General features: G+C 44.9%; 1 protein-coding gene across 2 annotated transcripts in view; it reads left to right on the top strand.

The window, feature by feature from the left end:
* Positions 1 to 16,173, top strand: part of POLR1A (RNA polymerase I subunit A) — an 88,925-nt gene that overhangs the window by 27,410 nt on the left and 45,342 nt on the right. For both annotated transcript variants that reach the window (XM_088841346.1, XM_088841345.1), the window contains exons 13-14: positions 5,663 to 5,917; positions 11,421 to 11,612. In XM_088841346.1, coding sequence (XP_088697472.1) covers positions 5,663 to 5,917; positions 11,421 to 11,612 — 447 coding nt within the window. The remainder of the gene's footprint in view (positions 1 to 5,662; positions 5,918 to 11,420; positions 11,613 to 16,173) is intronic.

Genomic DNA, 16,173 nt, shown 5'->3' with positions numbered 1-16,173 from the left:
TGAGATGAGCCACCAGGGAAGCCCCTATTCTGCCATTCTTAAGAGCCCCATGTTTTGCTTGGAGCTATGTGAAAGATGCAAGAGAAATAAAGGCGTATTTTTCTTAATTTATGGTGAAACAAAACAACCGCAAGAAAACTTTCATGCTATTAATAGTCAAGCATGTGAGACAGTAGGATACTTTGAGAGAAAAATTGAGAGAGGAGAGCAGAGTGGGGTCAGGTGGTGGCAGGGCCCACGGCAAGCTCTGTGTTGCACTTTGCCAGGCACCATGGACAAGTTCTTGTTGCCCTAGGGTGGACAGCCTGGTGGGGGCACCCCCAGCGAATGAGTCCATAAGGGTGTCGCCACTGTTGAGTGGTGTGGCAGACGTAAGGGGACAGTGATGGAGGGTGGTGACTGAACCCACATGACCCTGGAGAAGAAAGGAGGCGGGTGGGCATGCAGGGCAAGTTTGGAGTCATCAGAAGGTGATTGAGGACCAGCCTGGGAGCTGCATGGGGACCCCAGGGTGAAAGGAGGGTATGTTTCCGAAGGAGAGGATGGAGTTGGGGGTAGGCTGGGTGTCAGGGCTGTAGAAGAGAGAAGATGAGAAGGAAGCCATGGTTTCCAGTGCAGGAGATGGAATGCTCTGGAAGGAGGTACGTCTGGGCCCCTCTGAACTGAGGTGATGGTGGAGAACCTAAGGGCCTATCTCATGTAAAAGGTAGAAGTGTGGGACCTCAGTTAGGGTTAAGAAATAGAGTTAAAAAATGAAATTATCAGGACTTCCCTGGTGGTCCAATGGTTAAGACGCCACACTTCCACTGTAGAGGGCACAGGTTTGATCCCTGGTTGGGAAACTTAAGATCTGACAAGTCACATGGTGTGACCAAAAAAAAGAAATGAAATTGTCAGAGTTAAGCTCTTTGAGCACAAAGAAGGACAGACAGAAAGTAGGGGGACCTGTGGGAGCATGAAGCCGGTGGGGAGGACGCTGAGGGAGGGTGGCCAGCCAGGCTTGCTCTCAGTGCCAGCATCGGCCCCCTACCTGTGGTCAAGATCAGCCCCAGAGTACCTTTGCATATTCCTGAGGCACACAGGAGGTGTTTGTGGAATTAAATACGAAGTTTAAGGAGAGGGAGAAAGAAAGATGCATCAGATTTGCCCAGATGGAGACCACCTGTTACCCAGGAGAGCCGTTTGAACAAAGTGGGAGGAGTTGGGCCCCAGAACCTTTGTCATCTCCAGCTAGAGCAAAAGTAGAAGGATGGTGGGGTTCCTGACATTATTGGGATGTGATGATGAGGCAGATACACAGGGACACTTCCTCCATGTGGCCTCTTTACATCTGTGGGGTCAGGAGTTGGCTTCAGAGAAGGCAGGTTGGCCTCACCGCACTCTCTGGGCAGCTTCCAAGAAGGGATGGAGATGAGTTCTGAGCTGTAGGGAAATAAAGGAGGTTGGCCTTATCTGTCTCCCGGCTGAAGTTCACATCACCCTATTCCCCTTCACGTCCTAAACCCCTGAGGACAAGGGCAGGGTATTAGACCCTCCACTCTCCCCAGCACCCATCATGGAGGAGGTACTCAGGAAACCCCTGTGGACTGGATGGGTCCACGTTGAGGTGCAGGAGGCTCCATGGAACGAGCTGAGGATGTGGCCCCCTCCGGGGCAAAGACAGGAAGGGACCTTTTGAAACAGAAGTGTTCCTTATATCAGGACCTTGGGCTTCCCAGGTGGCGCTAGTGGTAAAGAACCCGCCTGCCGATGCAGGAAATGTCAGAGATGTGGGTTCGATTCCTGGATCAGAAAGATCCCCCGGAGGGAGGGCATGGCAACCCACTCCAGTATTCTTGCCTCGAGAATCCCATGAACGGAGAGCCTGATGGGCTACAGTCCATGGGGTCACAAAGAGTCAGACACATCAGGACCTGGGGACTAACAATGATTCTTTTTAGTTTCCAAAACCTCAGTGATGTTATGTAATGTTAATACGCATAGTCATGTATGTGTGCATTTACAGCCTACGTGTAATTTGTAAAGTAGTTTTCTTGCTGAACACCTTCCATATAGATAAGAACTAGGCCAAAGGACTGGGTTACGTGACTGGGAGGGAGAGACCCAGGTCAGGACAGACTGCAGGTTCGATGAGAAGGGGGGGCAGTGAAGTCTCTGGCCCTCGTAAGTGGAGGAGGAAGTGACTGGGTTTGCCAAGCCTCATTTCCTGGCCCAGCAGTCAGCCCCGAGAGCAGCTCTTTGGCTCTGGGTCTGCCTCTGAGAACTCTGACCCGGGCACTGGAGCATGCTAATTTTCACAGCGGTATTTATTTAGAGACAAGAGAAAGGAAGGGCCTCTGGTTTGGGTTGGCAAGGGGAGCACCCTGTGCTCCAGGGCTTCTGTTTGGATTGGCCAGAGCCTGCCAGATGGGCCTGCGAGCCTTCCCAGCTGTGGGGTTTGCTTATGCCGGAGTATGTCTCGAATTTGTGAGACTCCGATCCGAGCCCGAGCCTGGGCTCTGGGGCCTGAGCCATAGGTCTGAGCAGTTCCTCCCTTGAGAAGCTAAAGAAATAGACCTTCAAAGTCAGCTCAGGCTCCATGACGTGCCCTGGGAAGACACTCATGGGAATCTTCACAATCCACATCTCCTTGGAAACATGGATGTGGGGGCAGGAGAAGGATGGGTTTGGATTCCTCGGGGAGCAGAAAGAGTGAGTTCCTGCTCGCTGCTTTCAGGACTGCCTTTTAGAATTTGAGGGGTTTGCTCCCTGCTTCCCTGAGTTGGAGGAGACTTTCAGCCCAGCTGAGCAGGAATGAGGGGAGGCCGGTGGGTGCATCTCTTGTTAACCTTTAGCCTTTCTCTGTAACCAGCTCTCTGATCCAGCTTCGTAATGTGGATGACATGAGAAGAAATAGACTCTGAGTAATTTGTTTCCTCCAACCTATTACCTGCTGAGTAAATTAGGGAAGACTTGGGGTGGGAGGAGCGCTCACTGAGTCTCCATAATTCCTCTCGTCTGTTGAGGGCAGCATGCGGAATGATTGGGGTAGCAGTTGCCTCATGCATTTGTTGATTTTTTGTTTGTTTTATATTTTTGGCCACACCTTGTGGTTTATGGGATCTTAGTTCCCCAACCAGGGATTGAACACAGGCCCTTGGTGGTGAGAGCACAGATTTTTAACCACTGGACCCCAGGGAATTCCCATGCATTTGTTTTTTAAAATAGTATCTCTGTGCATCAATTAGGAAGCCCAGTAATTAATTATGCTGAAGCTCCAATACTTTGGCCACCTGATACGAAGAGCTGACTCATTGGAAAAGACCCTGATGCTGGGGAAGAGTGAGGGCAGGAGGAGAAGGGGACGACAGAGGATGAGATGGTTGGATGGCATCACCAACTCAATGGACATGAGTTTGAGCAAACTCTGGGAGGTGGTGAAGGGCAGGGAAAGCTGGCATGCTGCAGTCCATGGGGTCTCAAAGGGTTGCACACAACTTAACAACTGAACAAAAACAAAGATGAAAGGCCTTATACTAAAATCAGCTTTGTGGGAGGAGGTGTCCTATCAGGAGGACATGACCAGTGGCATATTGATATTGGTAAAGAGGAAGAAAGTGTGAACAGAGGTTATCTTTGAAGAGTAAAATTACTTGTGGTTTTTATTCTCTTCTATATTTTCTATGTTTCCCCCCCACAGTAAGCATGTCTCTTGTGCAGTTTTTCGTGCTTTCTTTAGAAATAGTTGAAGATCTTTAAAAAAAATTTTCCTAAAAGTGGCACACGCTCATTGTAACATGAATAGCACTAAGACGTGTAAAGGTCCAGATGGTGATCTTTCTCTTCTTCCATGTCCCCCTGCCCCGAAGATACCACACAGCAGCTCAGTAAGGATCTAAATACCTTTGTCCTCGTGTGTATAAACACGTAGAGTTGGATTGGGTTTAAAATCGCCTCATCCCATCACCTTAGATGGTCTTCTCTGGTGGCTCTGCCTGCAATGCAGAATACTTGGGTTTGATCCCTAGGCTAGGAAGATCCTGGAGAAGGGCATGGCTGCCCACTCCAGTATTCTTGCCTGGAGAATTCCATGAACAGAGAAGCCTGCGTGCTACTATCCATGGGTTACAAAGAGTCAGACATGACTGACACTAATACATTGCCTTAGATGGCACCTGGATGGTTTTTCTTTTACTGAAATACATTATTGTCATTTTTTCAAGACTGGTATACATTTAAATCATCCTTTTTAAAGGATCCCTGGCAGTCCCTGTTGACTCAGCTTCCACTTCTGGGGACCTGGGTTCAATCCCTGGTTGGGGAACTAAGATCCTGTGTGCTCCATGGCCTGGGCGACCCCTCACCAAATCCCTTTTCATTATTACATAATATTCCACAATACGTACTATGATTTATCCACTGATGCTCCATCTTTGGGGCAGCCAGGTTTTTCCCAGTTTTTGCCACTGTTAACACAGCTACATAAACATCGTTCACAGACCCTTACATTGACACCTTTTTCGTTCTGAAAGCCCAAAGGAAATGAGTTTTTAATGTTCTAAAATCTGCTATGAAATTGCTTTCCCAAAATACCGTGGCAATTTAAACTTGTTATTAATTTTTAAGTGCCATAAAATATTTTCCGGGAGCATTGAACTGGGAATCAGGAACCCTGAGTTTCGGTCCTGACTCTGAAGGATGAGGTTGGGCAAGTATTTCTGAAACGTGGAGTTCACATTTGGACTGACGTACTCAGATGTGGCTACAGTGGGGATTCTAGCGGTCTGCCAGATCCTTTCAAGCCCAGGACTTTTATGCTTATGTGTAGACCTGCTGTCTTAGGATGTGTCCATTTCTTTTTTCAGGTTAATTCTCAGGTAAATTCAAACTCCAGAAAGGTCGTACATGTCTGAAGAAGACAGACATTACTGGACAGGGGCCTATAGCATCATTGACTTATCGGAGGGAGGAGGAAATGGCAACCCACTCCAATATTCTTGCCTGGAGAATTCCATGGACAGAGGAGACAGGCAGACTATAGTCCATGGGGTCGCGAAGAGTTGGACATGGCTTAGCAACTAAACAACAGCAATAGTCTGAGCCCAGGGCTAGGACAGGACTCTGCTAGGTTAGCAGCTGTTTCTCAGAAAACCTTCAGGCATCTGTCTCGTAAACCAAAGAACCCTAACCATGCCAGTTCAAACCCTAATCATGCCTGGTTCTTGAATTTGGATTCGGTAGTAGGGGCCTGTTTCCTCTGCAGAGTGGCATTTTGGGATTCCTGGATGGCTCAGTAGTAAGGAATCCACCAGCCATTGCCAAGAGACCTGGGTTTGGTCGCTGGGAAGATCCCCTGGAGGAGAAAGTACAACCCACTCCAGTATTCTTGCCTAGAAAATCCAGTGGACAAAGGAGGCTGGTAGGCTACAGTCTATGGGGTCACAAAAGGATTGGACACGACATAGTAACTGAGCATGCACACACACTCCGAGACCCAGAGGGGCCTAGTAGTTATTTCTCGTAGATTTCTAGGGTTTCACTCTGGACTGAAAGTTCCCCTTTTATTGAGTAAAACATGAGACAGACAGAAGCCACACTCAGCCCAGGGCGAGGTGAGCCCTTGGCATTGTTGCAGTGATGCCAGAGTGGCCACTGCTCAGCCCGGCCTCTGCTCTGCCCGCAGGTGTGCCGGCATGTGAAGAACGGGGATATTCTCCTCCTGAACCGGCAGCCCACCCTGCACAGGCCCTCCATCCAGGCGCATCGCGCCCGTGTCCTCCCCGAGGAGAAAGTCCTGCGGCTCCACTACGCCAACTGCAAGGCCTACAATGCCGACTTCGACGGAGATGAGATGAACGCCCACTTCCCCCAGAGTGAACTGGGCCGGGCCGAGGCCTATGTCCTGGCCTGCACCGATCAGCAGTACCTTGTTCCCAAGGTAGGTCTGACCTTCAGACTGTTCCATGATCATCATCGGCTTCCAACTTGGCAGTTCAGGTCTGGGCCCCAGGCAGCTCCTGGAGTCAGCAGGGTCTGTTAAGCAGGGGCTATGGAGCAGAGGGTCTTGGATTCTTCTGGGTGGGGTCTTCAGCCCCCTAGTTGCTTAGAGATAGGAGGTTTCTCTCTTGCTGCCTCTTAAGATATCAGGAGAGAAGTTGTAACAGTCATCCCAGGAAGCCAGGTTCAGTACCTGCATCTTAGGTCTTGTCTTCCAGCCTGTTTGGATTCTGCAATATATCAGCCTCTGGCAAGCCTTAGCACCCCACCTATGAGGGTCCCCATAGTCCACAGATGACTTTGATCCTTTAAGATAAGGAGGCTTTTAAGAGACAACTTAACCCCCAGGGTCTGATCCCTGGGTCAGGAAGATCCCCTGGAGAAGGAAATGGCAACTTAGTCCAGTATTCTTGCCTGGAAAAGTCCATGAACAGAGGACCCTGGTGGGCTGTAGTCCATGGGGTCACAAAGAATCAGACACAACTGAGTGACTAACATAATCCTGAGGGTCCAGGTGAAATTCCCTGCAGTCCATGAGGAATCTCCACTGTGAATCCCTTCTTTTATAAATTATATGCATCGCAGCAATTCGCGAATTACACACCATTCATTTGGGTTGTAATGTGGGGTAGTAATACAACAATAAAGAACCATGGCTGCCATTTACCAAGCACTTCTTCAAGGACAGACACCATACATAGCATCTTGGAGGCCTCTCCTTTTCTCCTCCCCACAGTCCTTGGAGTCGGTGCTATTAACTGCCACAATCACGTGTGAAGAAATGATGTAACATGTCCAAGGACACAGAGCTGGAGTGGAAGCAGGTGGGGAGGAGGGGCTGGGAGCTCCCAGATCTTTGTGGCTTTTCTTCTTTTCCCTGGCATGGGCCCTGCCACCCTTCCACAGAAGAGACAGAGATGTCTGCACCCAGGAAGCATAAGAGGCTGGTTAGAGATTGTCCCCCATCAGTTGGTGACCTCTCCTCCTGGGAATTTCTCTTCCCCTATCCTACCTGGAGAACCAGGCAAGTGACCAGTATCCCTGCATTCCAGCCTCTTTTCCTACCAGACACACCAGTGTGGCTTCCTGTAGGTCCAATTAGTTGAATATAACTTTCTTTCCCTTCTCTGCCCACCTTGGCTGGCTGTTGATTAATGAACGGGCTGACCGTGAGCAGGAAGGGTTAAGGGCCCACTCAGGTCCCCAAGAAATTAGAAGAAATAGTTTGATTAATTTTTACTAACGGGGTTTCCCTGATGGTCCAATGGTTAAGACTCTGAGCTTCTACTGCAGGAGGTATGGGTTTGATCTTTGATTGGGGAACTGAGATCCTGCATGCCTTGTGGTGCAGCCAAAAAAAAAAAAAAACATTAAAAAATTTTTAAATTAATAGTTTAGAAGAAATAATTATAAGGAAATTGACTAATTTGAAAATTGGCCTTTTGTGTTTTCGTGTAAATTGCATCAGTTGTAGCTATGATGGTGGTGGCAGTAAAGCCGCTTTGTCCTGAGCACTCCGTGTGCCTCAGGTACCACCCTGAGCAGTCTGCAACATTCAGGTGAGTGACTTGTCAACCAGTGAAGAAGCTGGGACTCGAACCCAGCACCTTTGACCCTGCCAAGACTGTGTGCTCAGCCTCCTGTGTTCTTAGTCCCCCTTGACAGGCGAGGCTGGGCCTGGGTGAGGGTCTATGGAAAGAAGTGGCTAACAGGACTGTGCTAGTTGTCTAGGCTGCTAAATAGAATGTCGCATTTCACCACGGTGGACTCTACCAGTAAACAGCAGATGGTTCATTTTTTTTGTGGGCAGAGTGACCTCTGGACATTAGCCTCATGAAGAGTTGGGGTGCTCTGAAGTGCTTAGGCCAGTGAACTTGAGTATTCACTAGACCAATGTAAACTTGATTTTCATTGAATAAGATGGAATAGGGGACTTCATTGCGTACACTGTGTCCTGCAAAGGGCTGGCCTGTTTAATTCCAGATGTGCCTCATCACATGCTCACCCGCCTATGAGTATAGTATCAGCGATAGAACAAAAATAAAGTCTCATCAATAAATTAATTTCTTAAAAAAGTAAAAAATGGGACTTTTCTGGTGGTCTAGTGATTAAGACTCTGAACTTCCCCTACAAGGGGGCAAGGGTTTTATCCAAGGTCTGGGAACTAAGATCCTACATGCCACCTGTGCAGCTAAAAAAAAAAAAGAAAAATCAGGGAAAAAAAAGTAAGAAGCAAAAACAAGACAATTCTAGGAGATGACCTGAGAATTCACTTTACTTTCAGACAACTTCTTTTGTCAGTGGTAAAGAGCCTTTGATTCTTGATAAATTTTGTGTAGCCTTAGTACCAAGAGGAGAAATCCTATTTTTGGTGATAGTTGTAAAAATGAAGGGCTTTCCAGGTGGCGCTAGTGGTAAAGAACCCACCTGCCAATGCAGGAGATGTAAAAGATGAGCAATTGATCCCTCTGTAGGGAAGATCGCCTTGAGGAGGGCATGGCAACCCACTCCAGTATTCTTGCCAGGGAAATCCCATGGACAGAGAAGCCTAGTGGGGTACAGTCCCTGGGACCACAAAGAGTTGGACACGACTGAAGTGACTTAACACACACACACATACATGCATAAAAATGAAAACATGTGCTTTGATGGCAAAGCCCTGAGATGGCAAGAGTCAGTTTTCTTAATCCAGGAAAGCCATTTTTTGTTAATTGTTCTTAATGTATCTTTATTTCCCTATCATTTTCTTTTCTCTTAGTTCATTGTCCCATTTCTTCTCTATTTTCAGGTTTCTTTTCCTTGACTAACCATAGTACCCAATTTAAGTACATTTTATCAGTAGTTTTATGTATTTGATAGAGTTGCTTATTGTCTTCTTAAAATAGATGAAGGGAACTTGAGCTGTTTCCTTTCTAAGAAAACAGTTACACTTTTTCATTTATATGTTTCTTTGTGGATTCTTTTTTTTCTCTTTTCTGTTTGTTTTATCTATTAAGGGCCACTGCTTCATGCAGTTTTTTTAACAAGGCTTGAGACATACTTTTCTGACTTTGTCTTCCGTCTGTTCCGTTCCGTTGCTCAGTCGTGTCCGACTCTATGCAACCCCGTGGACTGTAGCCTACCAGGCTTCTCTGTCCATGGGATTCTCCAGGCAAGAATACTGGAGTGGGTTACCGTTTCCTTTGTCTTACTCAGCTAGAAAATTCAAGTCACAGAATACCCTAATTCTCCAAGAATCCTGACCAAAGACCTCGATTGTAATGTCATTTTGCTGTGATGTTAAGTGGAATAGGATAGCTGACAATTATGTGGGTTTTTGATCCAGAGATAGTCTTTCTGATCCTAAGCAGATTTAGAAAATTCAGAATTATAAGTAGACCCTTAGTAAATTGCTTTAATCAGCACTCCTCCCTAGAATTCATGATTATTGCATTGAAAGCAGTTTAGCCATTAAGGTAATTTTCTAGTCATGGAAAACTCTAGATGTAAAGAGAAGGCACTGACTAGATCCTGTAACTTGTAATTATGTTCTTTAAAGGAAAAAAAAAAGGCAAAATCTATATCTGCCCCCAAAGACTGTTGTTGTCTAGTAGCTCAGTCATTTCTGACTCTCTGGGACCTCATGGGCTGTAGCCTGCTAGGCTCCTCTGTCCATGGGATTTTCCAGGCAAGAATACTGGAGTGGGTTGCAGTTTCCTTGCCTAAGGATATTCCCGACCCAGAGATCAATGCATGTCTCCTGCATTGCAGGCAGATTCTTTAACCACTGAGTCACCAGGAAGCCCCCAAAGGGCTGTGGAATGAGTCAAATGCTTAATACTGTTTTCAGTTTTTCCCCTAAGCAAAGTGAGACCTTGTCTTTGGAACAAGTTGCAGAGTATAATTTTTTGTCTGTGTTCATAACTCAAAGCCTTCATAAGAAGGGCTGCGTGCCCCATCTGATTTCGCCTTCCGTCTGCAACACCTATTTGGCTCCTCGGTAATAATTATCTCTGAGTTTGTATAAAGCCCATTGCCATTGTATTCAGACTGTTTGACAAGAATCCTTTTTAGCCTTTGAATTAGTGTGTGTGGCTAAATTCCTGGCACTTCTCCGTGGCTGCACTTGAGAGTTCCTTAGTTATGCAATACAGCCATAATGTTGGACAGTATTTAACAAATAAGCAAATGATAACAATCTTTAGATCCAAGATTTTTCTCTAGTTCCTATAAACAGGGAAAAGTTAGAAAAAATGCCTTCTTAATAAATGTCAGTGGTCACGACTATTTTTACGTTACTGTGCCTTATGTTGCCATGAATGCAGACCTGGCAGATAGGGTTCAGGAGACTGGGGATCTAAAAAGATGAATGTATCCATCCAGACTGGGGCTGTTATAAAAACCCTTGGGTTTGGGTTTTCTCGGTTTTTTTCTTTGGCCCTATTGCAGTTCTAGTGGGGTCTTAGTTCCCTGACAAGGGACTGAACTTAGGACCATGGCAGTGGAAGAGCCAAGTCCTAGCCACTGGACCACCAGAGAACTCTCTAAAAGTCCATGTTTTGGCATCTGGTGGATAACAGCCTATCATGAATACATGCAAGATCATGAGGACACACTGACATCAGGCATTCTTTCCTTCAGCAGTAACATACATCAGAGCTCCCCCTCCACCCATGACTGTCTCAAGGACCCTTTCCCCAAGACCCCACTTTCTGCACTGGCTGAGTCCAAGTCACTCCGCAGGCCAAACTGCAGTACTGTCCATGTCCCCAGAGAGACCATTCCTGACCATCCCCTCCTATCCCAAATCTATGTGATGACCCATCCCGTTCTTTTTCCTCCACAGGCGTTTAAAATTCTTTGTAATAATGTATCTCTCCAGTCATTTGTTTACCATCTAGCTCTTTCTCATTGTGAGGGATCTGTGTGTTTCAGCCACTAAAATAGACGGAAGGTTGGTCTCGCCCAGTGCCTCGGCATGCAGTAGGCCCTCCATAAATATTTATTGAATGGGTGACTGGTTTAGAGGAGAACCAGGCCAGAAATGTGTGAAAAACACCAAAGCATAAAACCAAAATATAAAAACAAGAACACAGCCAGCAGCAGCCAGACCGAATTTATGCGTAAATGCCAGAAATATGCCGAAGTTAACAAGAAGCAGATGGGATTAGAGAGAGAAGGCCAGGGGGCCTGCATGAGTTTGAAGCACTTTTGATATTGAACAGTGGGCAAAAGGCAAAGGTGGGAGCCAGTCAGGAAGCCCTGGTCACGTGCTCTGGGAGGCAGTTTGCTCTCAAGATGGGAGGCCCAAGCACTGGCTAGGTACAGCTATGACTGGACAGCATGCGGATGTAAGGAGGGCTGTTGCTGGTGGGTGGCTCCCAAGCACAGGATTAGGAATTAGAATGTGACTTCTGTTTGTTTTTTTTTTAGTTTGTTTTTCTCTTACCTATTTTGGTTTGTAGGATGGCCAGCCATTGGCAGGGCTGATCCAAGATCACATGGTTTCAGGAGCAAACATGACCATTCGAGGCTGCTTTTTCACCCGGGAGCAGTATATGGAGCTGGTGTACCGAGGACTCACAGACAAAGTGGGACGCGTGAAGCTCTTTGCTCCTGCCATCCTGAAGCCCTTTCCTCTGTGGACAGGAAAGCAGGTAATTAGGGGGAAACAAATGGTGGATATTTATTAAAAAAAAAAAAAAAGGAAACTGGCCACTCAGTAAAAAGGTTTTGTTCCCAGGAAAGTCCAGGCCAGAAACGGAAATGACAAATCAAACTATCTCTTTGATAGAGTTTTTGGGTGTGGATGGTTTCAAAGGAGTGTCTCCAACTGTGTATTTTCTGTCCTTTGCCTCTAACTGAAACTTCTGACTTAACACTGACCTCATCGTCTAGATATGGTAATAATAGGCAGTGGTGCTGATGGTAGCAGTGGTTATGTTTGTTGGGAGTGCTTCAAATATGTTAGATTACTTAACCCTCACAACCAACCTGTGATGCAGACACTATCATTACCACCATTTGTCACCATTATCACCAGATGAGGATAATGAGGTTTAGAGAAGTTGTTACTTCTCCAAGTCCATAGGAGGTAGAGTTGAGATTCAAGCTGAGGACTTTCTGACACCCAGAGCATCATTTTATACTTAATCAATTATGTGATTTTAGCTCAGTGGGCCTCATTTCATTATTTACAAAGCAAGAGTGTTTAGGTTGATGAGCTCTAAGGTCTCACCCCGCTCTGCAGTTCTTTAAATCCATGGACCTGGTACTTGACTGGTTTTCTTATTAAGCCAACTTGTATTTCTGGGATAAACCTTACTTGGTTATGAGATAGTATTTGCTAAATTTTTGTTCAGAAGTTTTTGCAACAGTGTACATGAGGAATTTTGATGTGTGGTTTTCTTTGCTTGTCATACGTTTACCTGGTTTTGCTATCGGGGTTAACATTGGCTTCATAGAATGAGTTAGGAAGTATTTATTCTTCTTCAGTTTTCTGTAAGAGTTTGTACAATATGGATATTGTTTTTTTCCTTAAGTGTTTGGTAGAATTCACCAGTGTAGTCATCTGGACCTAGAATTTTCTCTTTCAGTTCAGTTCAGTCGCTTAGCTGTGTCTGACTGTTTGCGACCCCGTGAACCCCAGCATGCCAGGCCTCCCTGTCCATCACCAACTCCCGGAGTCCACCCAAACCCATGTCCATTGAGTCGATGATGCCATCCAACCATCTCATCCTCTGTCATCCCCTTCTCCTCCTGCCCTCAATCTTTCCCAGCATTAGGGTCTTTTCAAATGAGTCAGCTCTTCGCATCAGGTGGCCAGAGTATTGCAGTTTCAGCTTCAGCATCAGTCCTTCCAATGAACACCCAGGACTGATCTCCCTTAGGATGGACTGGTTGGATCTCCTTGCAGTCCAAGGGACTCTCAAGAGTCTTCTCCAACACCACAGTTCAAAAGCATCAATTCTTGGGCGCTCAGTTTTCTTTATAGTCCAACTCTCACATCCATACATGACCACTGGAAAAACCATAGCCTTGACTAGATGGACCTTTGTTGGCAAAGTAATGTCTCTGCTTTTTAATATGCTGTCTAGGTTGGTCATAACTTTCCTTCCAAGGAGTAAGCATCTTTTAATTTCATGGCTGCAGTCACCATCTGCAGTGATTTTGGAGCCTAGAAAAATAAAGTCAGCCACTGTTTCCCCATCTATTTGCCATGAAGTGATGGGACCAGATGCCATGATCTTAGTTTTCTGAATGTTGAGCTTTAAGCCAACTTTTTCACTCTCCTCTTTCACTTTCATCAGGAGGCTCTTCAGTTCTTCTTCACTTTCTGCCATAAGGGTGGTGTCATCTGCATATCTGAGGTTATTGATATTTCTCCCAGCAATCTTGATTCCAACTTGTGCTTCCTCCAGGCCAGCGTTTCTCATGATGTTTTCTCTTTAGGAAGGCAATTTTTAACTAAAATTTCTGTTTCTCTAATTACATGTAGGGCTGTTTAGTTCATCTCTTTCTTCTTGAATGAGCTTTACTGCTTTGTTTTTTCTAGGAATTTGTCCTTTTCATCTAAATTGTTGGATTTATAGGCATGAAGTTATTCATCGTACTCTTTTATGTTCCTTTACTGTCTGTGAAACCTGAAGGTAGTCCCCTCTCTCATTCCTGATAGTGATAATTTATGTCTTCTCTCTTTTTCCTGATCAATTTGCTCTGAGTTTTATTCTCAAAGAACCAGCTTTTATTGACTTTAATATTCTTTTTCTGTTCCATTTATTTCACTTTCATCTTTTTTATTTCCTTTCTTCTGCTTACTTTGGGTTTGATTTGCCCTTCTTTTTCTAGTTACTTAAGGTTGGAACTGAAGTCAATAATTTGAGACTTTTTTCCTTTTTTAATATTGGCATTTTATATATAAAATTTCTGCTGAATATACTGTATTTTCATTTTCATTCTCTTCAAAAGACTTGCTAACTGCCTTTTTTATTTCTGTTTTTGACCCCTGAGATATTTAGAAGTCTTTGATTTAGTTTCCAAATATTTAAGAATTTTCCAGATATGTATATTACTGATTGCAATTTTAATTCCACAGTGGCCAGAAAACATACCTTGAATAACTTGAATCCTTTTCAAATTACTGAGATTTGTTTTGTGGCTTTGAAGATGGTCTGTATTGGGGAAATGATCTGTGTGTCTTTAAAAACCACATGTATTCTGCTGTGTTGGATGAAGTGCTCTATAAATAGCAATTAGATGCAAGTCTGAAGAACAGTGGATGGAAGTTCATGACCTTGTACAGGAGGTGGTGATCAAAACCGTCCCCAAGAAAAAGAAATACAAAAAGGCAAAATGTCTGTCTGTGGACACCTTACTAATAGCTGAGAAAAGAAGAGAAGCAAAAGGTAAAGGAGAAAAGGAAAGATACACCTATCTGAATGCAGAGTTCCAAAGAATAGCAAGGAGAGATGAGAAAGCCTTCCTAAGTGAATAATACAAAGAAATAGAGGAAAACAATAGAATGGGAGAGACTAGAGATCTCTTCAAGAAAATTAGAGATACCAAGGGAACATTTCCTGCAAAGATGGGCACAATTAAGGACAGAAATGGTATGGACCTAAAAAAAGGAGAAGATATTAAGAAGAGGTGGCAAGAATACACAGAACTACAAAAAAGATCTTATTGATCCAGACAACCATGATGGTGTGATCACTCACCTAGAGCCAGACATCCTGGAGTGTAAAGTCAAGTGGGCCTTAGGAAGCATCACTATGAACAAAGGTAGTGGAGGTGATGGAATTCCAGCTGAGCTATTTCAAATCCTAAAAGATGACACTGTGAAAGTGCCACACTCAATATGCCAGTTAATACAGAAAACTCAGCAGTGGCCACAGGACTGGAAGAGATCAGTTTTCATTCCAAACCCAAAGAAGGGCAATGCCAAAAAATGTTCAAACTACTGCACAATTACCCTCATTTCACATGCTAGCAAAGTAATGCTCGAAATTCCCGAAGCCTGGCTTCAACAGTATGTGAACCGTGAACTTCCAGATGTTCAAGCTGGATTTAGAAAAGGCAGAGGAACCAGAGATCAAATTGCCAACATCTGTTGGATCATAGAAAAAACAAGGGAGTTCCAGAAAAACATCTACTTCTGCTTTATTCACTATGCCAAAGCCTTTGTGTGAATCATAAAAAACTGTGAAAATTCTTAAAAGAGATGGGAATACCAGACCACCTTACCTGCCTCATGAGAACCTGTATGAAGGTCAAGAAGCAACAGTTAGAACTGGGTATGGAACAATGACTGGTTCCAAATTGGGAAAGGAGTATGTCAAGGCTGTGTATAGTCACCCTGCTTATTTAACTTAACATGCAGAGTACATCATGCAAAATGCCAGGATGGATGAAGCAAAAGCTGGAATCAAGACTGCTGGGAGAAATATCAATAACCTCAGATATGCAGATGACACCACCCTTATGTCAGAAAGTGAAGAGGAACTAAAGAGCCTCTTGATGAAGGTGAAAGAGGAGAGTGAAAAAGCTGGCTTAAAACTCAACATTCAAAAAATGAAGATCATGGCATCTGGTCCCATCACTTCATGGCAGCTAATGAGGAAACATTGGAAACAATGAGAGACTTTATTATCTTGGGCTCAAAATCACTGCAGGTTGTGACTGCAACCATAAAATAAAAGATGGTTTCTGTTAGGAAGAAAAGCTATGACCAACCTAGACAGCATATTAAAAAGCAGAGACATTACTTTGCCAACAAAGGTCCGTCTAGTCAAAGCTACGGTTTTTCCAGTAGTTATGTATGGATGTGACAGTTGGACCATAAAGAAAGCTAAGAGCCAAAGAATTGATGCTTTTGAAGTGTGGTATTGGAGAACTCTTGAGAGTCCCTTGGACTGCAAGGAGATCAAACCAGTCAATCCTAAAGGAAATCAACCCTGAATGTTAATTAGAAGGACCGATGCTGAAGTTGAAGCGCCAATGCTTTGGCCACCTGATGCGAAGAGTTGACTCATTGGAAAAGACCCTGATGCTGGAAAAGACTGAAGGCAGGAGAAGGGGACAATAGAGGATAAAGATGGTTGGATGGCATTACTGACTCAATGGACCTGAGTTTGAGCAAGCTCCCAGAGTTGATGATGGAGAGGGAAGCCTGGCATGCTGCAGTCCATGGGGTCACAAAGAGTTCGACATGACTGAGTG

Source organism: Moschus berezovskii, chromosome 11, assembly GCF_049115385.1.
Source record: "Moschus berezovskii isolate FMDL1 chromosome 11, NW_MosBer_1.0, whole genome shotgun sequence".
Classification (NCBI taxonomy): Eukaryota; Metazoa; Chordata; class Mammalia; order Artiodactyla; family Moschidae; genus Moschus; species Moschus berezovskii.
The sequence above is the reverse complement of the archived record's forward strand: the minus strand, read 5'-3'. Positions and strand labels throughout refer to the sequence as shown.